Source organism: Netta rufina (assembly GCF_964035555.1).
Source record: "Netta rufina genome assembly, chromosome: 1".
Taxonomy (NCBI): domain Eukaryota; kingdom Metazoa; phylum Chordata; class Aves; order Anseriformes; family Anatidae; genus Netta; species Netta rufina.
The window spans coordinates 141,019,893-141,035,736 of NC_140123.1; the positions used below are offsets into that span (position 1 = coordinate 141,019,893).

The 15,844-nt window shown below is 40.5% G+C and overlaps 1 protein-coding gene across 1 annotated transcript in view; it reads right to left on the reverse strand.

The window, feature by feature from the left end:
* CALD1 (caldesmon 1) overlaps nt 1–15,844 on the reverse strand; it is a 92,566-nt gene that overhangs the window by 27,231 nt on the left and 49,491 nt on the right. Inside the window, exons 3-4 of the mRNA XM_084303226.1 lie at nt 1,905–2,051; nt 3–211 (exon numbers count right to left, since the gene is read on the reverse strand). Coding sequence (XP_084159352.1) covers nt 3–211; nt 1,905–2,051 — 356 coding nt within the window. The remainder of the gene's footprint in view (nt 1–2; nt 212–1,904; nt 2,052–15,844) is intronic.

The window sequence follows — 15,844 nt, forward strand, 5'->3', positions numbered from 1 at the left end:
GGTCTCATTTTCTTCCACATTGTTTACTTCTCTCCTGCTGGGCACTGACAAGCTCCCATCTGTGATCGTTGGGTCAAATTCCTTTTGACGTTCCAGGGCTTCTTGTAGACGTTTTTGGCGTCTCTCCTCACGTCTTGCCAGTCTCTCCAACAATGCAGCTTCGTCATCTGTTCCCCTTGTGGTTGTACGTTTGGTTTCATCTTCTGCCACACTACATGAAAGTGACAACTTCTCATTAAAAAAGCTTTCTAACAATGTACGCTTAGCTGTTTCTTAAAAATAAATAAATACATAAAAACAAAAAAGCTTGCTGTAACATCATTCCATGGTTTGAAAACACAACAGGTTTCATAATTCAAAATTTAGCCAAATGGTTCTGGGGATTAATTTTGGCATTTCTACATGTATAGGAATGCAGTGTTTCACAATGTCAGAGCCTGGAGAGGTTCCCTTCCAGGCAAGCTCCAACAGCCGCTGAAGTCCCCAGGAGTTTTACTGACCTCAGTAGGCACTAGACTGGGCCCTGATGCTTGGAACAGCAGAAATACAAACAGCTCTGAAAAAAAATCATCCTCCCACTCTGCACCTTGCAGCAGAATACTTGAAAGACCTCAGCTAGTTTTAAGGCCCTCTTCAGCTTGGCTGAGGGCATACTTGAGAATTCCTTGTCTTATGCCCAGAGACAAATTTTTAAGATGCTACACAAGTAAGTTATACCTTCTGACTTCAGTGACCTTCTCTAGCAACAAGAAGGTGGCTACCCCTGTTTGGCTACAAAATCCGCAAACACAGTCCATAAGGGGATAACCTGGCAATTTAGGGTGCAGCATGGTTGTGATTGCCTACACAGACACATGAATCTGATAGAAAATTGAGTGAGCATAGCTCCTAATTTAAGACATGCTGTTCAACACCTATAGGTATCAGAACTGGATCTCACTCTCAGCCTCTGGAGGTTTTTTGACTCCTCTAAAATTCAGATGCTTAATTTTACTACATGCAGTTTTGCTCCCTCTTTCTCACTGTATTTTTGCTTGTTTGTTTGCTTTATACTAGAAAGAGATTTAACCTGCAATCAGAAATGTTGCCATTTACTTATCTATATAAATTTTCCTTGTATTTAATAGAATGCTACTTGAGCTCAGTATCTGTTAGTTTGCTGTCACAAATCATATTTCTGGTCTCTTCTGTCAACTGCGTGATGGCTACTGAAAATCTGGATATGTTATTTGTGATTATGTGAAACTGAACAGAAAATGGATTATTTGAAAACATTAAATATGAATATGTGAATATGTAAAAATAGATGTGAATAGGTGAAAATGGACAGAGTGGAAGGCCAGCACTGCCCTCTCAGCTTGTAAGAAGTGATGCCTCACCCCACCAGCTTTTCTTTTGTTTACAGCTGCAGTGCCAGATGAGGGCTGGTGTTTAGTGCTTACACACAGAATCTCACAGGCATATTTCTGTCACAGCTTAAGGCCTAGGTGTCTACCATATGCCTTTTTGCCAGTGAGAGCATGGCCCCTATAAGCAGGACCATACACTTTCTTGTCTGTCCATCTAGTGTTAAGACAAAAGAAGTACGATGAGGAGGTCTGTGGGGCAGCAGGATGCACTGGAGGGGTTTCCGTCACTAAGCTGTGACTGTGTTACCCCATAGACAGCCTGAAGACACTCTGCGAATGGGTGATGAGTATGGCCTCAAACCTAGCCTCAGTGACGCTCCCACCCCACTGTGTTGACACAGCCAGTGGCACTCCTCACGGCGTTAGGGCCTTCTCAAAGCAAAGATGGCCAAACCTGGTGCTTAAAATTGAAGTAGCATGGCTGACCCTTTCAAAGCACGTCCCTCGTCCAAACAAAAAGTACAGCTGACTCATCAGTACACATCAAACATTTACCTGTTCTGAGCATTAACTTCTGATTTCTCTGTTACATCCCCTGACAGATCTCCTTCTTCCTTTTGCCGCAGCCTCTCCTGTCGAGCCCGTCGGCGACGTTCTCTGGCAGCTTCTTCATCATCATCATCATTTCTCTGGTAGGACAGCCTGCCACAGAGCATTAAGAAGAGAGAAATGAAGAGGCTGTCGCATGGAGGACAGTATAACTGAAAATGAGAAAAAGCAGCTGACCACAGCACAGTAAGCAGGACCGCAGTGGCTGCTCCATGCAGTGTTTAGAAAATAAGCTGTCAAGTTGAGATGCATCATTTCAAAATTTGGTCCTGTTTTCTTTTCCAAAAATGAAAATGACAAAATGCTAGTAGTGAAGGTAGCAGCCACACTACATTGTCAGTTTGCTCCTAGAAAATACCAAGACCATAAAACCCCAGCTCAGTAGCTAAGTGGACATCCTGCTGGACTGCATTAGGATCCTGCCAGAATGCACAAAACAACGCTTGACCAGACTACTGCTCAAGCCCACATAACTGAAATTGGACTTAGCTAAGCAGCTTTTCATTAGCCCCCTCTAAATATAACTCGCTTTAAATGTTGACAGCACTCTAGATCCGAAAGACTGGAAAGTGGGGAAACACAAGTATGACGACGGCTCTCAGTGCTTGGTTCTGAGTGCCAAACATCTGACACCTACAAAACTTTTGTGATCCCAGAGCCCTGCCAGGCCAAATCATACAAGATCTCCACTGTGATGAAAGCCTACAGCTGAGAACCCATTGTGTTCATCTAACCCAACAGATGATTACAATTAGTTTCATCCTACTTGAAAAAGAAAGCAAGACATTACAATCCTAATAATCCTGCAGCCCATTCAAATCTTTGCTGAGGTGCATTATTACTGCATGAGATAGAGCAAAAGGCCTGCATTCCTGTTATCTTTCTGTATAAGAGAAGAGAAATAGGAAGCTAAAGTGCCAAACCCAATCAGGGCATTCATTCACTTTGCTGCCAGCAGTGGTCTGAGATAAGTGATGGTTAAAAAATCGCCCTTTCTTTTGTAGTCATCCGTTTAAGCTAGCTGTACAGCAATGCACATACAGAAAAAAATAGCTCTGCACAGAGTCAAAACAAGCACAGCTAAAGCCTGTGATTCAAAGAATACTTTAACATTAAAAGTAAATGAAAACATTTTGATTTAGTCATGATTCAGACTCTTTAGGTCCAAGCCTTTCCAATTGCCTTGTTCTGGTACCACTTTTCCTTTGCTGAGAGAAGTATAAATTCAGCAGAGATTCAATTGATCTATTTTTGCTTTAAACATTAAAAATGAAAGTTAAAACCTCAGCATGGCCAAGCCACTTGCCCCTTGAACAGCATCTTCATTCTGTGCATTTTTTCTTGGCCTTAGCACACTGGAGGATTTCATTTGTTAATTTGATGCTGCACTTCAAAAGGTTGTAACTTCTCTGTACAAAAGAGCTCCTCTTAAAGAAGGTGCAAACCATGAGCAGCATGCCTATGAAGGATCACAGTAGTGGGAAAGAGAAGAAAGGGAGGAGAATAATTAAGAGATGAAGCTGGGAAGGCAAGGAAAAATGCTTTCTGTCATTTGTAAGCAATTTAAAGGGGGGGGTCAATATTTCATTAAGGTCTAGAACAGAACGAACATACAATATAAGAATAAACCAATGAGGTCTTTAATTTTCAGAGGAAAGAGATTCTGGAATAAAGCTGCATTGGCAAAGTGACCACAGAAGGACCATTCGTTAGCAACACGTTCTGGCTACAAGAAGCCTATCATCTTTTTAGCTCTGAACTGCAAATATAAGGGCATAGGACTTTTGCTCCTAGCTTGTGGCAGCTGGATAATGGCCATAGCTGAATCAATTCCCAGTGTGTATAGCTCAGGTGCTGTCTTTGCAGTAAGACCACAACAGGACGAAGTAGTTTATCCTACTCTCTTCTCCCACACAGAACCCTCCTAGACAGCAAGGAGAACAACCGCTTTTAAATGCCTCTTTAAAATGCCTTTTTGAAACCACCAGTTCCTCAGAAAGCTAAAAAAGGAAAGAAAAGACATTCTAAGCAAAAAACTCCCACCAAATGGTACCCATTAAATAAGTCAAATGAAAGCAGATATGTATTTCCTGTCTTTGGACACATCACATAGATCATCTGTTAAGAAAGCTGGCAATCCCTCTGAATATCCTTTTAAGTACATACGCTGCCTCATGGCATATCACAGTATTTCCCTACAGCAAGCAAGTATGCCAGATATAAACTCCACCCATGAGGATGACCTTAAGCAGTCAATTCTGTTCACCAGCATCAATGTATGAAGCATCTTCAATAACCTGGAAACAGTGATATCAACAACTAGTAGCAAGGTTTATAGATCTGTATCATACTTTCTCTAAAATTATGTCAAAACCACTTCCCACACTGTACATCTCTGGGCTGTTTTGCTTGCCTCAGAAATGCAAGCTTTGCTAGAGTGGACCTGAGGAGCCACCACAGACTGACAGTAAAAGAAGCTGAAAGTGCAGGCTGAGGTTGGGTATGTTAATTAAGAGGCTACTGAGCATGCTGTGAGCAAAGTGATAACATGAGCATTTATGAAGAGATTCAAGCATAGTCACCTTAACTGCCACAGACTTTGCATGAGAAAGTCAGTCACAGGAAAGATGGTGCAAGTTAGACAACTGCCATTTCTGCTCATGAAAAACGCACTCTTCTGATGATGTTCTGAGGTCATTCATCCTAACTCAGCTGGCACATCGCTCTCTTTTCCTTAATTATCTAAGCAGCATTCTCCTCCTCTGCAGCTTGGGGTGTCAAGCTAATTTCACACAGAAAGTAAAACAAGACACAGGTAGGCATGCAAATTCATGTACCCTCCACTATACATTCTAGATCAAAATAAGACTGAGGCTCCCTCTCCTAACTGTTATTGCTCTCACTAAATTCACATCATATGCAAAATCAATATGGGAGTTCTTCTTCCACCTGTCTACATCTTTTGGCATTCTTTAGAGCAAGAATAAACAAGAAACTACAAAAATGACACTTCAGCACTATGCATCAGACAAATAGAAATCCATGCTGGCTTGCGGTGCTTCTCCTCCACCTTTGAAGAATAGCCTTGCTGCCCAGCATGCATGCACACCCCACAACTAAATTAAACTAACCTTGCTTCCATTTGTCACCTTCTGCATAACTGTTCAAAGCCTTTGCAGGCAAGCTTCTCTCTACAGTGAGCTGTTCCAGCTATCCCAGGCAATGAGAGCACAGTATGATCTCAAAGAGGCTGAAAGAGCCTTCTGATATATGACACCTCTTATTAAATATTCAGATGAAGATGACTACACCTTGTTACCAAAGATAAATTGATTTAAATGGCAATTAAATGGAAAAGAAAAAATAGCAGCGTTGGCTGCATCTTCTGTTACCCCTCTATGTTTCTGACATGAGAAGAGGCAGTGTAACCTGCAGGCATTATTGATAAGCCAGTCTGGTAAAGCAGTAGTGCCAAGTCTACTGTACTTCACATGCAGCACAACTCAGGTGCAGGAGACTGAGCAACACATCTATGTGCAACATTTCCCACCGTTAGGTAAGGATAACTACAGACATTCTGCCCTGTTGAGGGGGCAAGAAAATTGCAAACATGTTGAAGTCAACAGCAAATGTTCTGAGTATTTCAGTAAGTCCAAAACATTACCCTCAAACTGAATGTGGGGACCCTACAGCCTACAGCAGCAAGTAATTTTGCTGGATTAGAAGAGTATGCAATGAGGCCATCTGCCTCAGATGTTGCTCAGAGAGATTCGGACACTCTGAATTTTATGTCAAGCACTGAATTTAGATAAAGATATAACCTAGTGAGAAACTTGGTAATAGCTAGGATGATTACGGGGCTTAAACCATTTTGTACAATCCATATTCATCTGGTTTCCACTTGAAACCGCAGTTCAGCTCAAACATTATCTGAAGCACTTTGGTTTTAGAATTCCTTGCCAGTAGTACTACATTATTGTTATTGTCTGAATTATGACAGCATTGAAATTTCCTGATCGAGCCCAAAAGCTTGCTATAGTAGGCATTTTATAAAGATAGGGGAAGATCTGGTCCCTGTTCTAAGCAATGTGTTTACTGACAGAAGAAAAACTTAAGGCATTGTAACACTACCCTGCCCTCAATTAGTCATAAGCTAAATCTGATGAATCTTTTTCATTTTTCATAATGGTGTGAAAAAAATAATAATAAAAAATAATTTAAGTTGGATCTCAAACTACTGTCCTCTCTCTTCCATGTGCAAAAAACACCTTGCATTCACAGAACTGGCTGCCAACACATCCCTTAGTTAGAGGCAACTGTACCTGTTCAGCAAGCTCTTTCCTACATACCTTTGTTACTTGGAAGCCTTTATAGGTTCCACTGTACATATACTACAGATAAATTTTCTCTGTTGTCCAGCCCAAACTGACCTATTTCTAAGAACTTCACCCTTCATTACCTAACACCAAAGAAGCTGAAGTGACATCTTTATACTTGTATATCTCCTAACTGATGGCAGAGGGAGTACATCAGTAAAATGTCCTTGATGACAAATTTCACTGCCAGACACAGTCTATACAAGCTGCATTTGTTTGCCTTCTGCACTCTTAGAAACCCTATATGTTTACTCATTCTATTCCTAAAAGGATGGGTGGGGTGAGAGGGAAAGGATGGGCTCCATTATAAAACCCACTGGAGAGTGCTCGTTGAGTCACAATCAATATTTGGTCAAGTTTTATTTATGATTGCATGTTTTTATTTTTTTTATTGTTTGCTTAATTTGTGTTACGATAGGCACACTTCAAAATGTGAAAATAAACAAGTGATCAATCTTCAGCTCCAAAATACAACAAATGCATATGCTTTCAGAGCATTACATCTCTGTCAAGCTTAGCATGTCAAATGTCAGCTGTATTTCATTCAAGTCGCATCTAAAAATGTGGTGCATGGGGAGAAGGAGGGGGGGGCAGAACTGTGGAGAAAACTATTTCTTCTAATCATTCCTCCATAATTCAAGGACAGCTGCCAGTATTCTGCTCAGACCTGCTCAAGAAGATTCATTTTTATGATGGAACAAGCAGAATTTCAGTCCAAAATGCTCATGTTTCAAAAAGATGTAGTGAGTGAAAACAGGGGATTATGATGGAGACATGCAGACATGCCACCACAGTTCTCAGTCCAATGCTGTGCATGAACGCTGTTACTAACACCCATATTTTTCACATATTTCTCGATTTGACATGCACAATTTTTTCACATTGAATGTAGAAGAGACAAATGGATAAAATTAAGCAATGGCTGGAAATTAAACCCAGACAAATTAAAACTGGAAATGAAGCATATGTTTTTAACAGTGAAGTTGATTAAATATACAAGAAATGATGGAATATCCATCTTAAAATGAATGCCTTTTTGGACATTATACTACAGTAAAATACCAATTCTTGGGCTCATTACAGGCACAGCTTGGTAAATTTCCATTTTCTGTTACGTATGGAAAATCAGACTAGATGATACTGTGGCTCCTGCTGGACTGGACTGTCTTCCATTTACAGAAAGTATGTGACTTCTCATTCAGTTCACAATTCATCTCTGTCTCACAAATAATTTTACTCTTTTCACCCACACATTCTCCAGAACTACACAGCCAATACTACTGACTTGGCAAATTATCCAGAGAAAATAGCCACATGGTTCTTTGTGAAAAGCAGATTGGCACACCTTTCAGTGTAGTCCCTTCTCATTTACATCATTTTCATACTAAGGTGTTCTATTATCCTTTCTTATTTTTCATAGCTCCAAAGGATTATCATTATTATTACTATTTTCTGCTGGGTAACCACCTGTTCTGTAGGTAATGAGAAGGATGTTCTTTCTGCTGAATCTGGCATCCTTAATTTCCTATCATACCTTTAGAAGCCTCCCTTCTCTTACTTTAAACCCTGATCTAAAATACCTAGAACACAGAACAACAAATACAATTTTTCTTAATCTGTGCAAAATCTTCAGATCATTTATGTTGGTTAGGGAGCTGACTGTGAGATTGTTATTTTGTTTGCATGACAAAAGAGCTAAATATGGGAAAGAAATGGTCTTCTGAAAGGTCCAATTTCCATATACTCTTCTTTACAGTTTCTCTCATCTTGATGTATTTGACACTTAGTTTTGCTCACAGGTAAGGAAAGAGTAGGTGCACTGCTCCCTTTAACAGTCTGATTCTTAAAAAAAAATAACTAGAAAGCAACCCCCATGGAAGAAAAAAGCATAAAAAGTGATATGCAAGCCAAAAACAACCAGTGAAAATGACTCCATATTGATGAGAAAAATACTTGTTTTTTACCAAGTAATTCATGACAAAAGTAGCCAGGGAACTTATTTCATTGCTGAAGATGGCATTGAAGCCTTTAGCACAGATCCTGGCTTCACAGACTACTGGGTTCTGACAAAAATGTGCATTCCGGTTCAGTAGCAGCCCAGGATTTTCAATGCCCCGTCTCATTTCTTGCAGCCTTCTGTTTGTGATAAGACTGCTGCTTTGGATTCAGATTCAGTCACTAAAACCTGAGCCTTGTAGCTTTGAGCCAGTCTATAATATCACTACATGGTTCTGCACAAAGGCAGAATGACTCATGCACGCGCCTATTTCTTTTTTTCCTCATGGCTGAAAACTGATGATCTGTTTCATAATATGAAATGCAAGCAGATTCTCCAACCACATCCAAATAACTCTGGTAAATCGCCTGTGAGTACCTCACCATAAATTGCATGCAGGGCTGCTAACATGAAGGGTAAAAACCTTCAGCTACTGAAACAATGTCAAATTTGCCTCCAACATATATTATATTTAGATAAAAGCGCTTGCTGGAAATGTCCCAGGGAAAAGCAAGTAATTCTCTCAATATGTGAAGTCTGTAATACTTTGCAGTTATACTTCATCCACGATAGATTTGACATTGACCAGTCAGTAAGCAGTCCGGTGTATTTAATCTGTTTTAATTCAGAATTTTCACATGAAAAGAAATATAAGTAAATAAATAAATAAGCAGATGAGTAGAAAATAGTAATTGGCCAAGCTCCTTTTAGCTGATAGCTATTGCTTTTTTACTGTTTTTCTTGAAGTTTAGTGGAACTCACCCAGAAAACCATCTCCTGGTAGATGACAAACACACAAAGAAGTGTACAAAACAAGTTTACTTTTTCAGATTAAAAAAAAAAAAAAAAGAGAGAGAGAGAGAGAGAGAGAAACACAGTTGCTGTTAATACCACTGTGGATGGTGTGCTATTTGTCGACTTTATAGCAAATTGCTTTCTGCTTGCTGCCACCACCTCCAGTTTCTAGTGCTTTATTGCATATAAAATTCAAAATCATTTATGCCACATCCTTACCCAGTAATATGTCAGGCATCTGACTGTTGAGGATAATGAGCATTTTGCCTAGCTGAGGCATAAGAAAGAACTTACAGGACTCACCCCAGAATATACAATCCACAATTGCTACAAAGCCAAATCATAAATTTTCTTTCTTGTGGTTTTGGGCCCCAGTACTCAATAAGGCTTTCAAGGCACTTTTATACCTAAAATTGCTAGCTTGCTGAAAGTATACACAGTTCAGATCCAACTCCTCCTCTTTTATATTTCATTGCATAGAAACCCTAACTGATGTGATTGAGCGGTTTACTCAAGACAGAAGGAATTAAAAGTGAAGAAAGACATCAAGATTTGTAACTTTAAAAAGATCCCCTACATATTGGGAATTATGGTCTTTCCAGAAAATATGTAAGAGGTTCGAGGAATGAAACCAACATTTTCTTATGTCACCTTTAGACAAACTGATGCCTCCAATGTGTCATGCTCAAACTAGAAAGTTCTGTGTTTCCTCAAAGAATCATTTGAATCCATTCAAAATTCATGGTATCATCTGTAATATCTATCAGAGATCTCCAAAAGAAGGCAAGGAAAAGAAATACAGCACAGGGAGGAATTCTGCACACAAAGGATATACTTCGATGGGGTAAGCTACAGGATAAAGAGGGGTTAAAATGCAACAGATTCAGCTTATTTGTTAGACTGATGTAAGTATCTTCTAGTTGAATTGAGCCATTGGGTTTCTTAGACTTGGGATTTGGGTGCAATAGCAACTCCTGCATTTCTCGTGTCAGGCTTTTTACAGGATTCTAGTGTTTCTTCCTAATGGTTGAATTCTGAGGGTAGCAATGGCATGAAGCATGCCTTCCAGAAAGCCCTATCTGTAAGCACCACCTTGGCTAGGTGAGTTAAAATCCAGTTTACAGAGGATGGTGCTCAGAGTACTGGCTGTCTCCACCCTAGTGTAGCTCCAGTAGCAACAGTAACAAGGGGATATTTTCACAAGGTCTCACTACAAAGACAAAGGCAAGGAGGAAAGCTGGAAGGAGAATTCACTTTCATTGTTCTCTGCACAGCGGCCTAGCTTATCGCTTATCCCTGTAACTGCAGCAGATAATGTTTTGTGAAGTAAACAAAGTTTAAACTTAAAAAAAAAAAAAAAATAATTAAAAAAAAGCCACTTCTGGTGTTATTTTTGAATTCCAAACCAGTATGCTGCATCCTTCCAAATTAGCAAACAGGAAAGAAACTACGATTTCAGGAAAGCAGAAACTGAATGATTGTAAGTTATACACATATCGCTGACCTGGAAATGCAGTCCCTTGCCTTTCAATTTCATCTGTTCCTCTACTTTTCACCCTGGTTTTCTACTTTGAAGGCTTGTTTAATGCAGCACACTAGGAAATTGAGAGCCTCTTAAATCAACGCTTGCATTTCATTCCCTCCACAAAGACTAATAGGGTAGCTGCATTTTAAGAGCACTGCATTTTAAAGAGAAGTACAGGACCACAGAGATAGGTCTCATACACAGGAAGCTTCTTTAGTTTTAACCTGTACCAGCTCCAGGTTGAATATCATAAAAGGACAAACACTATAAAAGTCAACACAGAGAACCACGGGATTCAGAAACATCCCATCCAACCTCAGTTGTGCACACACTAACCCTCCACCATGATGCACAACCTACACACAATCAACTGCCAACATTCACCCTTCATCCTGCCAAAACAAGACACAAAAGTTGAGTAGAAACACGTCTTTGATCTTCTGAGATGACCAGGCACCAGGACTGACTGGGTGAGCAGCTCTGACATGAACATCCAGCATGGGGCCATTCACACAGCTCTCCAGCCACTGCTGTGCCAGGGCCTGGAAAGCCAAATTCCACCATGACTAGCAGAATGGACATTGTAGGATAGCGAGGCACAATTATCTGGTCTTCACATCACTTGGTTACTCCTTTGGCCTTGCCTTAAATGCTGTGTAATCTGAAATGACTACAAATGGTCAGACACTGCTATTTTTATTGCTCAAAATCATCAACATCCATCAAAAGTAGGGGAGTTAACATTAGCCTGGGCTCTGCGAAGCATTAAAACTCCTCTATATTTCCCAGGGGATTGTAACTAAATTACTATTGCTCAGAGCCAGACAGGTCCCCGAAGATATCTGCTCTAACTTTCAGAAGCGCAGAAAACTCAGTGCTCCACAAACAATGTACAAGGCATATATTTGCACATAGGGAGCCTGGAAAAATAATTTTACCAGATAATCGTTTAAATAATCACAGAATAATCTTTTTGTTCATCCACTCTTCCTGACACAAAATATGCAAGAAGAGAACACAGCCTTAACATACTGCAGCAGACTAAATATTGAAATAAATGCTGCAAACAGGAAGGCAGTTGAAATGCAAGAAAAGAACATGCATCAAAACAGAACGGGCTGCAAAGCCTTGTACTAACTGAAATAAACCACTTCAGGGGGGATACAGCATTACAAATACATTCATTGCCACAACATATGGTGAATGGAAAAAAAAAATAATGAAACTCAGATGTCTCAAAGTTTTCTAGTACCAATTCCCCATACACATAACCCATGGATGCTATACAGGTGCAGATTTGGTTTCAAGGGAAATTCATGACTGTTCACTTTTAACATGGACAAGCATCTGTCTCTTTCTCAGGTGTTTAAGAAACCTACTGTCAACAGCCAAGGTGATTAGGAGACATTTTCAGTGAGACAGCGGAGGAATTATGAGTGCAGATCCTGTCATTTGCTAACAGGATTAGGGGCAGATACATTCCATGCATCTCTCTGAAAACTAATCCTGATGTGTCTTTCACCTTCATGAAAGGTAAAAAAAAAAAAAAAAACCTTCCATAAAACAGGCCTGTACAGATATGCAAGGTCACGTACGGCACTTTGAACAGCATACTAACGTCACAATGATTTGCAGACGTCATATAATAGCACTGCGCAATTTAAACAGCTGGAAATTTGACATGCAGCCATTGCAACTATACCCTCATAAACACTAAAATATTCTGGCTTTATCTTTTCAATTAGCTTTCCCTTAGATCTGCCTGTTTCCCCTTACATTGCTCCATGCAGTCCTTTTTCCAGGAGAATTTACTCATAAGAAACTAGCAAACAATTTAGTGTAAAATATTGGAGAAAGCGTGCAGAAAGCTGACTGAATTCATGAGGGCTGATCAATCACCCTAGAAATATGAATCAAGTCACCATGGTGCTTCAAAAAGGGTAAAAAAAAAATAAAATAAAATTCATGGATGGAACTCTAGAGTCACAGAATTTCACAGAATTTTCTAGGTTGGAAGAGACCTCAAGATCATCGAGTCCAACCTCTGACCTAACACTAGCAGTCCCCACTAAACCATATCCCTAAGCTCCAACAAAAACATCTTCCATTTCAAATATTCACTAACAAATTAGCTACAGCATGAGTTATTCACAGGAAACACACAGATAAAAACAAGGAAACTAAAGAAAATAACCCATTTGTCCTGAAAATGCCCATGGTCTGCAGGCTTCCAATGACACAAGAATGCACCTAACCCACAGAAACTACAACATACTGGGCCAATATAAGGGGCTTTTTCCATGATATATAGCCTGTTTCCAAATCACAGCAACTATTATGATATGATTTTTTTTATTATTATTCTGGAACAGCAGTTCCACATGCGGAGCTGGTCTATAATAGCTATTGCAAAATGCCTTATGCTGAAACAGCCCCAAGCAGAGGAACTCTGCATGAGCAGGGGGACCTGAGTGGCACTGCCAGCTACACGTTCAGAGCAAGTTATCAATCAGGTCCTGTTAGGTCTCTGGCAGCTCTTCCACTGTCAACCTGCAATCCTCTGAAGCCCCTTCATTGCTTCACTTTTTTCACACAAACCCTGGCTTTCAGTCCTTGTCCCAGCCTGTCCAACAGACAATGACCTTCATGCTACTTTGCCACTGGCCCCTGGATGCAGAAGAAGGTGAGTGGCACCAGCCTGGCCTGGACCTGTGGGCACTGGGTTACTTCCAGATAGCAAGGATTGTGCCCTCAACAGAGAACATGGCATGACTTTGTATTATGATTTTCCTTGCCACAGCACCCCACAATCAAAGCACTGGTCCAAAAAGCATTGTTCTGAGGCCGTGCAACATGCATTTTGTTTTATCTGCATTTCATTATATTACTGAAAGAAATGCCACCTGAGTCCAGGACAGCAAAGGTGAAGGAGTAAAGTGGAGATAAGAGGAGACAAGTTTCCTAAGAGGAGAAGGAAATTAAGAGAAGGTGCACAGCCAAGGGAGAAGATGGCAAAGGGCTGCCATGGAAAGAGTGATACGGCTGATGGAGCAGACTGTGAGTGAAGGTGAAAGAGCCCAGTTGTGAAGGTGAGGAGACAAGAGAATTTAAGTTTTCATCACCAATAAGCATGCGCTTCTTAGAGACTGAGCTGACATTAAGGAAAGAATAATTGAAAAAAATCATCATTAAACATAAACAAAAATGTTTAAGCCAAGACTTCTGGGATAAACCATTACATTCTGGGAGTGAACACAGACTGATGGCTATTTTCCCCTCACTTATGAACACTTGGCACTCACTAAGTTCTTTCCACCAAAAGATCTCAATGTGCTTTACAAATGTTAATTAAACCTCACAACCCCTTCAAGCTTCCGCATGCCAGGTATTATTATTACTATAATGGTAGTTTATGGAATGGAAAAACAGGGACATAGATAAATGTACTTGTTTCAGCCTAAACCACGCAGCAGATAAGATTCTCGCTTTGGCTGCACTTCTTCAGGCACAGTCCAAATCCTGTAGAAGTTAGCAGGAGCTTTACCAGCAGCTTCCAAAGGCAGTTGATGCAGGTATGCCGACTCCTTCCTCCCAGGCCCACCTCTGACAGCTGTGCCATGCCAACTTCCATCACTGCACCCAAAAGCGTGTGAAAGCCACCGGCAGAATTGATTATCCTGGGACGTTTTTCGCTGGCATACAGAACAAAGAGGCGTCCTCCCCTGAGCTCTCTCTGAGCAAGTGATGGCCTGCCCCTCCTCTGTGTAACGCCTTCAGTTACCAGGTACTTCCAAATCAGTAGTTTACATTTTTTAAGGAGTTGTGCCTGTTGGGAAATGGGAAAGGAAGGGTGGAAAGCTACTTTACCCAGGGGAAACTTGCGGCCATGTCACTGCAAAACAGCCTCAGGCTGCACACATGGGTCAGCATGCCCCAACACAGCCTGGCACTTCTTTGAAGCACTAGGTTGTGAACTGACATACATTTCAGTGCCTGGAAATATGGAAAATGGGGTGCAGCTCCTCATCCTACCATTGGGTTCACTGCAAAACCCTTCTGCTTCCCATGCTTCAACAGGTGCAAGAAGAGCCAGCTTGGTGAGATAGGGCTCCCAAGAGGTGGATGAGTGAGAAAACACCTGCTCTACAGCCTAGAGATTTTAGGCATGCAGAAACTCTCAAAGGCATTGCATGGGAAGGCTTCTGTGCACAGTGGCTCTCACTGTATTTTCTTCAGTGCCACGGGATAGATGGGACTGACTGGAACACAAGCCAGACCTACCAACAGTGACACATATAGGACTACCTCTTGATTCAAAGACAAAGCATTTCCTGTCTCACCTGCACTGTGAGATAGAAGAGTGTTTTAGGAAGCCACTGGGACTCATATCAGAATTGCATTCGCACAACATATGGATCATTAGGAATAACGATACCAGAAAACTGGCTTTAGATTTGATCCAGACATGCCATAGTTTGTCCAAGTATCCTTTTCCCAGCAATCCACAGTAAGCAATCCACAGTAATTTCCCAGTAATCCACACCAAGCCAACTGTAAGATGTAATTCAACTAGGATTAGGTTGAATATTAGGTTGAGTCACCAACACTGGAGGTCTTTCAAAGACATTTAGATGTAGAGCTTAGTGATACGGTTTAGAGAAGGACTTGTTAGCATTAGGTCAGAGGTTGGACTAGGTGATCTTGGAGGTCTCTTCCAACCTAGATGATTCTGTGATTCTGTGAACTCATCCTTCTATGAAATTTCTCATTGAATTTCAATAAAGAATCCAGAAAGCCACTGGGAGGGGCCAAAACAAAACAAAACAAAACAAAAAAGAAGAAAGAAAAAAGCACTGGATAACTGGATAGCAGGTATATGCTTAATACACTTTTATGAAAATGTAACATTTGACAAATGAGGATATAGCAATGCAAATTAGAAAGTATTTGGCAATACAATTAGGGAAATCATTAGAGAAATTGAATTCCTTCTCTCAAAGAATGCTGGCCAACCTCTTACCACAACTCAGTTGACAAAGACTACTGAATAAATAAGGATACAGTAATCATCTGCCTGAAAAGGATCTATTTTAGCTGCTATGAAGTAACAAAATGATCTGGAGTTCAGCAATCCTCCAAACGGGAAAAATAAGTTAAGCTTGCTTTTAACTGAAGCAAAAATGTTAGTAGCTAA